We start from the raw sequence: 13029 nt of genomic DNA, 5'->3' as shown, positions 1-13029 counted from the left end.
AGAAGATGTTTCATGCTTAAAATCTAAACTCTAGCTATTTGGGTTTTTTCAAAGAAGATTTTTAAGTTTTTGCTATACACATATAAAGAAAATCAATGACCCCTGGGGCGGGGCCAATTTTGACCCCAGGGCTTTTATTTGAACAAACTTTGTAGACACTCACTAAAAGATAATTCATGCTTAATATCTTAACTCTAGCTATTTTGGTTCTTTAAAAGAAGATTTTTTAAGTTTTTACTATATGCATATAGGGAAAATCAATGACCCCCTGGGGTGGGGCCAATTTTGACCCCAGGGCTTTTATTTCAACAAACTTGGTAGACACCTATTAGAACATGTTTGATGCTCAATATCTTACCCATAGCTCTTTGAGTTCTTTAAAAGAAGATTTTTTAAGTTTTTACTATATGCATATAGGGAAAATCAATGACCCCCCGGGGCAGGGCCAATTTTGACCCCAGGGCTTTTATTTGAACAAACTTGGTAGACACCCATTACAACATGTTTCATGCTAAATATCTTAGCTCTAGCTCTTTTGGTTCTTTAAAAGAAGATTTTTTAAGTTTTTACTATATGCATATAGGGAAAATCAATGACCCCCGGGGGCGGGCCAATTTTGACCCCAGGGCTATTATTTGAACAAACTTGGTAGACACCTATTAGAACATGTTTCATGCTAAAAATCTTAGCTCTAGCTCTTTTGGTTTTTTAAAAAAAGATTTTTTAAGTTTTTACTATATGCATATAGGGAAAATCAATGACCCCCCCGGGGCGAGGCCAATTTTGACCCCAGGGCTTTTATTTGAACAAACTTGGTAGACACTTATAAGAACATATTTCATGCTAAATATCTTAGCTTTAACTCTTTTGGTTCTTTGAAAGAGGATTTTTTAAGTTTTTACTATGATGCATATAGGGAAAATCAATGACCCCCCCTGGGGCGGGGCCAATTTTGACCCTAGGGCTTTTATTTGAACAAACTTGGAAGACACCTATTAGAACATGTTTCATGCTAAATATCTTAGCTCTAGCTCTTTTGGTTCTTTAAAAGAAGATTTTTTAAGTTTTTACTATATGTATTTAGAGAAAATCAATGACCCCCCCGGGACGGGGCCAATTTTGACCCCAGGGCTTTTATTTGAACAAACTTGGTAGACACTCACTAGAAGATGTTTCATGCCAAATATCTAAGCTCTAGCTCTTATGGTTTTTTAAAAGAAGATATTTAAAGTTTTTTCTTTGGTTGTCATGGCAACCAGAGTTCTGCATGAAATTAAATTCTTTGAACAATTTTTAAAGGTGACCACCAAAGGAACATTCCTGTGAAGTTTGGATGAAATTGGCTTAGTGCTTTATGAGGAGATGTCATTTAAAGTAAAAGTTTACGGACGGACGGACGATGGACGGACGACGGACGGACGCCGGACGAAAAGCGATCACAAAAGCTCACCCTGTCACTTTGTGACAGGTGAGCTAACAAAGGGCATGATTCATAATAGTTTTTGAAAGGTCAGGTAATATATATATATTTTTCCTATAAGGTCTAAAAGATATGAGTGAAAACCAAATTGTGAAAATGATACAAAATGATTAAGTGTGATGATTAAGTGTGACCTCAGAAAGGTCAAACATGTTAGCTGCAAATTGTCTCATTATGGTTAACGTTTCTGCCAAGTAGTTTCAATACCCTTCCACCAGTTCAATACAAATAAATGTCCTTCATGGACTAGTGGTTGTGGCATTAAGAACATATAAATAGATAAGAAATGAAGAACAAAGTACCGCAAAGGCCGAGCAATATACGCCCGAACGAAACTTGTTTGAGTTATAAAAAATAATCTTTCAATTCAGGAATAAAATCGATAGAGATGATATTGATACATTGTTGATATTTTTCTGTCGATCAATAATTAATACACATTTGAAAAAATCAATTATTTTGATAAATTATTTAAATGTCAATGAATTATGAAAATTCACTAAAAATATATACAAAAGCAGGTGGCCAAGAAAAACAAGCAATTATCATAGTATTGCAAGCAATCCATAAGTCCCCTACCGGTAAGAACCCCATCAACATTCTGAAGGGCCAATGGCCATTCACTAATGTTTCAATTTTTCTATATTTTAAGTAAATTTGTTGGAAAAGTTCTTTAAAAGTGATCACAGGAAACAGTTTTTATGAACAGACAGACAGACGGACTCAAGGACACTCTAAAGTTAATATTTGAAACAATTCCCTGTTACCAAAATATAACATTTTTAAAAGCAAAATGCTTAAAGAGGAGATAACTCTTGAATTAAAGATGCAATTTCATAAAAAAAATTCAGCTCTTTTTGACTTATCACAAACAATGTTATATTTGCCATGTTTTAAGCCTATTTGTTGCCAAGGCAACCAATATTTTTTCAAAATAGGGAGAACAGATAAGACATGCATAATCTCAAGACTGCCATCTACCCATATATCAAGTTTCATAAAAATATTTCCAGTACTTTTTGAGTTATCACTGGATTCAGTATAAGTGTTAAATTTGCCATATTTTCAGTCTATGTGTTGCCATAGCAACCAGAATTTTCAGCATAGGAAGAAAAGAAAAAAACGTGCATAATCTCCAGACTGCCATCTACTCATATTACAAGTTTCATAAAAATATTTCTATTACTTTTGCGTTAACACAGGATCCAGTTTATGTGTAAAATTTGGCATATTTTCAGTCTATTTGTTGCCATAGCAACCAGAATTTTCAACATAGGAAGAAAAGAAAAAGACGTGCATAATCTCCAGACTGCCATCTACCCATATTTTAAGTTTCATAAAAATATTTCCAGTACTTTTTGTGTTATCACTGGATCCAGTTTATGTGTAAAATTTGCCATATTTTAAGCCTATTTGTTGCCATAGCAACCAGAATTTTCAACATAAGAAGAAAAGAAAAAGACGTGCATAATCTCCATACTGCCATCTATCCATATATCAAGTTTCATAAAAATATTTTCAGTACTTTTCAAGTAATCGCGGGATCCAGTTTTGTGGATGGACGGACTGACGGACTGACAGACAGACAGACAGACAGACTGACAGACGGACAGACAGACAGACAGACAGACAGACAGACAGACGGACAGACAGACAGACGGACAGAGGGTAAACCTAAAGTCCCCTCCGGTTAACCGGTAGGGGACTAAAAATCATGCAAAGGTCATTTAGAAACGAGACACAACATATTTGCATGAACAGAAAATTTATTTTATCAAAATCATTTAAACAGGTATGAAAAAGTATCATCAAGAAATAAGGAGTTTTTATCAATACATCTGTATATCACCGACATATGTCCTTGGATAAAGGTATATCGTCAATATGCTTTGCACTGAATCAATGACAGGTCTAATAAAAACCCATTCATAAAACTTCACCAAAAAATCTTTATCTAAATTATTCTTTTATTCTTTACCCTACATGCATGATTCATAAAACTTAAGGTAGGCGGCTAAAAACAACTTGTGACTATTAAAAATTCAAAACAAAAATCAATGATATAAATAAACTAACCTTTATTTGCATTTCCCCTTTGTTACTACACATAGATATCTGAGTATTTTTGCCCTTAGTCTTTATTACAGGACCTTGGTAGAAATAATTGTATTCATGAATAACAATTGGTTGTGAATCTCTTCTAGGTCTTAGACTAGGTGTAGATGTATCCTCTTGTTCACAAATTGGTGCCTTTCTTGATGATCTAATTTTAGTTTCATCTTCCACTGTAACATTTCCATCCACAACTGATGTGTCATTTTGTGGTACTTCAACATACGGTTCCATATCTAAATTAGAAAAGAAAGAATAGAGTAATTTATGTTATCACATACATATGGGCCATGATGGCCCTAATATGATACCACTCATCTAATTATTAAGGCTCTTAATGACAAGGAACAATAAATATTGTTAACCATGAATGAAATGTAGATATAATGACTTCATAATGTCATGACTTAAACTGATATCATAATGTTCATATTCGCATCTGAAAAATTGCAAATGTAAGCAATTTTTTTTTCATATGAAACCTGGACGCGGATGCCGATGCCAAGGCAAGTAGGACAGCTCTCCATATACTTTGTATAGTCTAGCTAATAAGTGATTCAAACTAGAACTATCACTAAATGTGATTAATACCCCCACAAGACTGATTCGGAAATGAGGATGTTACTAGTAACAGAATATCTTGTAAAAGAATTGAAATATAGAGTTATGGTTGTGGGCAATTAAAGATAGTTGTGGTTCTTGTATATTGCATTTCCTTTCAATGTGGTTGGCCATTGATGAAGTTTTATTGAATTACTCTGTAATAAGTCCAGAAAGACAAAGAAAAGGAACAAAGGGCAATAACTCTATAAATACTGAAGATGGAGTTATAGTTCTTGTGCACTGCACTTCCTCTTTTTGTGCTTGACCATTGTATGAAGTTGTTTTGAATTTCAACCAGTACGTTTTAAGTTATGCTCCAGACAAGGAAAAGTATCAAAGGGCAGTAACTCTGTATTTTGTCAAAATGGAGTTATGGCTCTTATGCACTGCACTTCCTTTTAATTTCCTTGACAACTGTATGAAGTTGTATTGAATTCCAAACAGTAGTTTACAAGTTATGCTCTGGACAAGGAAAAGTAACAAAGGGCAATAACTCTGTAATTTGTCAAGATGGAGTTATGGTTCTTGTGCACTGCATTTCCTCTCAATGTGCTTGACCATTGTATGAAGTTATATTGAATTCCAACCATTAGTCTTCAAGTTATGCTCCGGACAAAAAAAAAAAGCAATGGAAAAGTAACAAAGGGCAGTAACTCTGTAATTAGTCAAGATGGAGTTATGGTTCTTGTGCACTGCACTTCCTCTTCAATGTGCTTGACCATTGTATGAAGTTATAATGAATTCCAACAATTAGTCTTCAAGTTATACTCCGGACAAAAGAAAGCAATGGAAAAGTAACAAAGGGCAATAACTCTGTAATTACTTTAGATAGAGTTATGGTTCTTATGCACTGCACTTCCCCTTACTGTGTTTGACAATTGTATGAAGTTGTTTTGAATTCCAACCAATAATTTTCAAGTTATGCCCCGGACAAGGAAAAGTAACAAAGGGCAATAACTCTGTAATTAGTCAAGATAGAGTTATGGTTCTTGTGCACTGCAATTCCTCTCAATGTGCTTGACCATTATATGTAGTTATATTGAATTCCAACTATTAGTCTTCAAGTTATGGTCCGGACAAAAGAAAGCAATGGAAAAGTAACAAAGGGCAATAACTCTGTAATTACTTTAGATAGAGTTATGGTTCTTGTGCACTGCACTTCCCCTTATTGTGTTTGACAATTGTATGAAGTTGTTTTGAATTCCAACCAGCAGTTTTCAAGTTATGCCCCGGACAAGGAAAAGTAACAAAGGGCAATAACTCTGTAATTAGTCAAGATAGAGTTATGGTTTTGTGCACTGCAATTCCTCTCAATGTGCTTGACCATTGTATGTAGTTATATTGAATTCCAACCATTAGTCTTCAAGTTATGGTCCGGACAAGGAAATCGCAACGGACGTCTGGACCAACCGACCGACCGCCCGACCAACCGACCACCGGGTGACTCCTATATACCCCCCCAAACTTCGTTTTTGGGGGTATAATTAATATATTTTCTATCTCGATTGAAAATAATAAAATATGGGCCTAAGTGGTTCATAAACAGTCTGCTATGTTATTGCTAAGGTATAATTAACCAAGAGGGCCATGATGGCGCTGAGGTCGCTCACCTGTATATAGCCCCCCCCACCCATAAGAAGATGCTTCATGCTAAACATCTAAGTTCTAGCTCATTGGGTTTTTTAAAAGAAGATTTTTTAAGTTTTTACTATACACATATAGTTAAAAACAATGACACCCCTGGGGCAGGGCCAGTTTTGACCCCCGGGCTTTTATTTGAACAAACTTTGTGGATATTCACTTAAAAATGTTTCATGTATAATATCTAAACTCAAGCTATTTGGGTTTTTTGAAAGAAGATTTTTAACTTTTTGCTATACACATATAAGGAAAATCAATGACCCCCGGGGCAGGGCCAGTTTTGACCCCAGGTCTTTTATTTGAACATATTTGGTAGACACCCATTAGAACATGTTTCATGCTAAATATCTTAGCTCTAGCTCTTTGAGTTCTTTAAAAGAAGTTTTTTAAGTTTTTACTATATACATATAGGGAAAATCTATGACCCCCTGGGACAGGGCCAATTTTCACCCCAGGGCTTTTATTTGAACAAACTTGGTAGACACTCACTAGAAGATGTTTCATGTCAAATATCTAAGGTCTAGCTCTTACGGTTTTTTAAAAGAAGATTTTTTAAGTTTTTACTATATGCATATAGGGAAAATCAATGACCCCCCGGGGCAGGGCCAATTTTGACCCAGGGCTTTTATTTGAACAAACTTGGTAGACACTCACTAGAAGATATTTCATGTCAAATATCTTAGCTCTAGCTCTTTGGGTTCTTTAAAAGAAGATTTTTTAAGTTTTTACTATATGCATATAGGGAAAATCTATGACCCCCTGGGGCAGGGCCAATTTTGACCTCAGGGCTTTTATTTGAAAAAACTTGGTAGACACTCATTTGAAGATGTTTCATGCTAAATATCTTAGCTCTAGCTCTTAGGGTTCTTTAAAAGAAGATTTTTTAGGTTTTTACTATATGCATATAGGGAAAATCAATGACCCCCTGGGGCGGGGCCAATTTTGACCCCAGGGCTTTTATTTGAACAAACTTGGTAGACATTCATTAGAAGATGTTTCATGTCAAATATCTAAGCTCTAGCTCTTACGGTTCTTTAAAAGAAGATTTTTTAAGTTTTTACTATATGCATATAGGGAAAATCAATGACCCCCCGGGCCGGGGCCAATTTTGACCCCAGGGCTTTTATTTGAACAAACTTGGTAGACACTCATTAGAAGATGTTTTATGCCAAATATCTTAGCTCTAGCTCTTTGGGTTCTTTAAAAGAAGATTTTTTAAGTTTTTACTATATGCATATAGGGAAAATCAATGACCCCCTGGGGCCGGGCCAATTTTGACCCTAGGGCTTTTATTTGAACAAACTTGGTAGACACTCATTAGAAGATGTTTCATGCCAAATATCTAAGCTCTAGCTCTTACGGTTCTTTAAAAGAAGATATTTAAAGATTTTTCTTTCGGTTGCCATGGCAACCAGAGTTCTGCATGAAATGGAATTCTTTGAACAATCTTGATAGAGCTTTATACAAAGAGTATTCCTGCCAAGTTTCATTAACATTGGCCATGCGGCATCATAGAAGATGTCCTTTGAATATTTAAAATGTGGACGGACGACTGACGACGGACGCCATTTGGTTGGCCATCCTAAAAGCTCACCTGCACTTTGTGCAAGGTGAGCTAATAAAAAGGTGCCACTAGTACATGCTGGTAATGAAATCAAACCCATAAAATTGTACAAATTATTAGTTTTTCAAGAATTCTATATATAGTTCACATTGAAACTATTCATAACCCTCTCAACCATGACGTCATCAAGTCATGATGTCACAAATGTTTATGTTGAAAAACATATTTAACATAATTTGTGTTGTTTATAACATCTTTGCTTAATATATATTTGTCCTTAAAATGTGTCGTAAGTTTTTTGTGTGAAAATGGCTGCAGAGGTCATTTTCTCACCTTGTTTTTCTATCAGTGTGCAAACGGATCCATAAATGAAAAACAGTGCAATGCTTTAAACTCCAATTCGGGTAATAATGGCACTAAAAATTGATTGTAATCTGGTTATGTGTTGGTGTAGTTCTGTAACATAACAAGTAGTTTACTGCAGAAAGTATCTGGAGGACTGCATGGCATGGTTTGCATTGACAATTTGAGAGACACTATTATTTTTTAAACACATTTGTAATGGCAACGGGATGTTGTGCACATTGTCACAGAATCATAAAAGACACTTGGTGAAGGGAGGGATGTATAATGACAATTTCAGTCATCAGACATAAACCACTTTGAAAATGTTCATTACTCCAATAAGAGCAAGTACAAATAATATACCCCTGACAACCTGCACTATATTGAGGCAAATATTTACTATGGTATTGCATAAATATTAATATTTAGTTTTGTCAAAGTCTTATTTATTTTATGCAAATAAGTATACAGTGTTCACTAGTAATTGAAAGCAAATGTGACAAACATTTGTGGTTTATTTAGCGTGTTTGATGTATAAGAGATATTTTGTCCTAGGACTGATTTTCTTTCTTACATTAACCTTAAAATTATGAGACCAACATTTGTGGTTTATTTGGTGTGTTTGGTTTATATAATATTTTTTTGTGCCATATTCTAATGCTTAGGAATGACTTTCTTTCTTACGTAAACCATAAAATTTATAACTTAAAAAAATACAAATAGTACTTGAATGGGAACCCTGAGTTTCATCTTCCACTGTAGCATTTCCATCAACAACTGATCTGTCACTTTGTGGTGTTTCAACATACAGTACCATATCTAAATTAGCTGCATTCAAAGAAAAGAAAGAATAGAGTAATTTATGTTATCACAAACAAATGGACCATAATAGCCCTGATATGATATCGCTCATCTAATTATTAAGGCTCTTAATGACAAGGAATAATAAATATTGTTATACATGAATGAAATGAAGAAATAATGTCTTAATCTTAAACTGATATAATAATGTTCATATTCGCATCTGAAAATTTTTTTTCACATTGGGGCTGTGCAACCTAGTTTTGACCCTAGATGACCTATAATTAAACTTGAGGTAAAAACCATTTTAACAACCTTACCAACAAATTTCATGAATATTTCGAATAAAAATATTAAATTTACAGTGTTTACAAGGTCTTTTTCATATTGGGCTCCAGACAACCCATATTCAATTTGCATATCAACCTTTCTGGCAAATTTTCAGGATATTTGGGCTGAAAATATTGTTTCTACAGAATTATCTATTTGGACTTTGTGACCTAGATTTTAACTAAATATTCAAACTTGACCTAGAAATCATAAAAACATCTGACAAATTCCCATTATATTTGAAATGAAAATATTATCTCTTGAGTGTTTAAGGTAGCTCGCTACTTTGCGACCGAAATTTGACAATATCTCAGATCTTGATGATTTTTGGTATACATAAATATAGATATGTAAGCTTTACTTCTGCAGCATTATTTTACAAATAAACAGCGTTACTATGACGTCAAAGCTCCCTCTATCGGTGGCGGCAAAATTGCGTCTTTTTTATCAATAAACCGGTCTGTTCTTATTAATTTTCATCCGATTTCCTTCGTTTTAATTTTATAATGTTCAGTAAATGTATGTCTTTGAAATAATGTCATTATTTAACATTTGCATAATACTCTGCGATTCTACGTTATTTAAACCCACATTCTGACGTCCATTTATGATACAAATATCGCGCGATATCGCAATAAAGATTGTAAAATAACAAAAAATCAACACGATGAATTTTGCTATAATTTTTTTTAACATGTAGTGAAGTCATGAAAGAAAATATTTATGCAATAAAAATATAGGGTCAACGCGTAAGATATTTTGCTATCACTGTTTTAATATAAGATAAAGGATGAGTAAAACGTAATGATTTTGGTGACGTCAAATATTTTTCTCAAGGAAATTGTCACGACTTTTCCGATAAATAGTATACTGACTGGAATTAAAATGTGTGAAAACCATCAACAACAATAGTATTTAGACATGTTCCGTAAAATGTTCTTTTAAAAGTCCTGTCAGGTGCCCACATTTCGATGAACAACTTCAATTATATACATGTACAACAAATCAGGGTATGACTGTCTGCAAATGTTTGTATCAATCTCTAAAAAACTGCAACGAATGGTTATAAATACCTCGAGGACTGAAAGACAATTCATAATATTGAAAGATATAATTAAAAGGCCACCTAAGTGGAAATAATACAAACATAAATTTTGCAAAGAATGTCAGAAAAAAAGAATGAAAAGGCTGGTGCAGTCGCGGTGTCATCATGTTATGTGTATCATTCTCGGTACTACATAAACTTCCATGTTATCATACGTATGTAACAATTTCGAATTGTATATATCAGTTAGTAGGAAATGAATCAAATTTATGTTTTAAAAATGTAAGATCAACTCGAATTAAGTAACAACGATTTGTACGTAAGTCATGATTCACTGGTAGTCTTAATTATATAAATCTAGCAGACATTTACTTTAAAACTTTTCTACTCGTATACAAATTTATTTGAGCCACGTCACGACAAAACCAACATAGTGCGTTTGCGACCAGCATGGATCCAGACCAGCCTGCGCATCCGCGCAGTCTGATCAGGATCCATTCTGTTCCCTATCAGTTTCTCTACTTGTTAAAATGTTTATAAGCGAACAGTATGGATCCTGATCAGACTGCGCGGATGCACAGGCTGATCTGGATCTATGCTGGTCGCAAACCCATTATGTTGGTTTTGTCGTGACACGGCTCATTTATTAACAGCCATCAGTTATTCTATTTTCTCTCGCAGCTGAATACTAGTAAATAATATCCCTGCACTAAGCGTGAGACTCAGATTTAAAGGAGGAATCACGTTCTCATGCTATGGCTTGATTTTCTCACGCATTTCACATAATTACAGATATTCTTATTTTATTTAAAACTCGCTGACTCGCGTATGCGTTTACTAGCGCATCTTTGAGGCGACCTGAAGCCGCGATCATTTCTCGATTCGAGGCGAAAGATCCGTTGATTTATTTTGTATGTTCATAAGAGGATAATTTTGCATATTAAAATTAATACAGATTCCCTTGTATAGAAGACGATCATGTAGGATCCTCAATTTGTGTGAATATGGTTTTCGGAGAAGTTCGTTTTTATCTGCACATAATACAGTGCTATGTAGAGCCTATGAAAATAATGAACTATGCATTTTATGTTTTATATCTTCTTATTTTTTTAATATTGGGTTTAACGCCGCTTTCAACAGTATTTCAATTATAGCTGAGGGATTTAACAAAACCAGTGTTTCTCACAGTATCAACTTCTCTACGTAAATAAATGACAGGGTCCGAGGTGGACCTGGAAACATTTCATACACAGTAAACAATTCTAAAGGATAATCTATTAGTACAATACGCAATCGTGTCTCGAATTCATGCCTTCCGAAATCAGCGTAAGACCACTTTACCGATTACAGAATATTAAAAGTTAAAAACCTGATTATGATCTCCCTTAATAAGGCAGAAGTCCACTTTATTGTTTACATCATAAACACGTGTTTTGGTGTGTGTTTTCGTTTTTTTTTGTTTTTTTTTTTCTATTTTTGTTTTAAAGCAAACTGTATTGTATTAAAAATGAACACGATAACGTCAACATAATACATTATTCGTATTCAGTCGGGTAACAAATGTTGCACAAGGTATTTAATAATTATATTTTGTATTTAATTAAGATATACAGTAGAAATGCCCTTTGTTGCCTAGAGCGGTTGCTCTACAGAGGTAAAATGTAGTGGAGCCCTTTAGAAATAAATAATATTTTGAGGGCCGCTTTGTTATACTGTAATGTCAAAAAGCGGTAAGTAGGTATACGTAAATCCGAGTTCCAAAAAGTTTTATAGTTTGTCATTTTCCAATTATGACATTTTAATTAGATTATAATTATATAATCTATGTATTGCACATACTTAAAAATGGTAAGCAAAAATAAATGTTTTTGTTTCTTGTACAGTTTGTTTTTAAATATTCTTAACATGTTTTAATATTATTTCTGAATTTAAGTAATAGAAAGAGCACCGAAACACGAGGCTATCTGATTTGTACGAGGGGGGCGTAGCCCCCCCGAGTATTAATCAGATTGCAGAGTGTTTTGGTGTTCTTTCTCTTTTGTATCATAGTCAAACATTAAAGCACGTTCCTTGTTGTCACAAAATGAAACCCCGGCAAAAATGAACCAATGAACGAACATCTGAATATGACATTTCTGTCGCTTTCCCTTTCTCTGCCGTCACAATATGTAACCCCCAGCAAAAATGAGCCAACCAATGGGCATGCTCTGGAGTGCGGGTAACTAATACCCGCACTCCAGTTAACGCACTGTGCATGTATATGTATACGATTTAACCCTGACACATTTTTAACAGAAAGGTCTCCAAACTATGATACAATTTATCACTTATTTCACATTTGTATGCATATCTATTTTAATACATTTTTATGATCTGTTTTAACACCCAGGCTCGTCTGCCTGTATTTGATTTTATGAAAGTGTTTAAAAGCTGAATGTAACGTAAAATAAATATTCTAACGCGGTATAAGCTAAGCGACCTAATATTTTACTTCATTTCATACAGCAATATGTGAATCTTATTTTTTTTTTCGCTGAAACTAGTTAATTCATATAATAATATAACACTTTTCACTCTTTCATTACAAACATCAAAATATAAAATTAAAATTAAAAGATGTATGAGACTGCGTCCTGCAAATTAGAAATGTATTTAAGATTAAACATTGTAAATTTGCTGATCTAGCGCATGCTTTCAATGAGAAAATAATCAACAATTTAAAAAATATACATTTCATCAAGTTCCTGTGTTGTTTATACTTACATTCGTAATGTTTGACATAAGAAAATTGTTATTTGGTATTATTCTTTGAACTCCAACGTCTATTAACGCCACAAAAACCATTACGTTACATTCCCTTTATTTTATTTTAAAACAGTAATAGCAAAATATCTTACGCGTTGACCCTATATTGTAATTGCATAAATATTTTCCTTCACTTTCTCACGACACGCTCGAAAAATTATAGCAAAGTTCAACGTGTTGAATTTTTTTTATTACACAATCTTTATTGCGATATCGCGCGGTATTTGCATCAGATATGGACGTCAGAATGTAGAGAAAAATGACGTAGAATCGCAGACTATTAAGCAAATCTTAAAGAAAGAT

The 13029-nt window shown here is 34.0% G+C and overlaps 1 protein-coding gene across 2 annotated transcripts in view; it reads right to left on the bottom strand.

The window, feature by feature from the left end:
* LOC132716391 (uncharacterized) overlaps nucleotides 1-13029 on the bottom strand; it is a 99375-nt gene that overhangs the window by 39022 nt on the left and 47324 nt on the right. For both annotated transcript variants that reach the window (XM_060699657.1, XM_060699658.1), the window contains exons 10-11: nucleotides 8472-8573; nucleotides 3557-3828 (exon numbers count right to left, since the gene is read on the bottom strand). In XM_060699657.1, the coding sequence (XP_060555640.1) occupies nucleotides 3557-3828; nucleotides 8472-8573 (374 nt within the window). The remainder of the gene's footprint in view (nucleotides 1-3556; nucleotides 3829-8471; nucleotides 8574-13029) is intronic.

Source organism: Ruditapes philippinarum, unplaced genomic scaffold (assembly GCF_026571515.1).
Source record: "Ruditapes philippinarum isolate M1 unplaced genomic scaffold, ASM2657151v2 ctg2895_1_1_1_1, whole genome shotgun sequence".
In the NCBI taxonomy this organism is placed as follows: domain Eukaryota; kingdom Metazoa; phylum Mollusca; class Bivalvia; order Venerida; family Veneridae; genus Ruditapes; species Ruditapes philippinarum.
The sequence above is the reverse complement of the archived record's forward strand: the minus strand, read 5'-3'. Positions and strand labels throughout refer to the sequence as shown.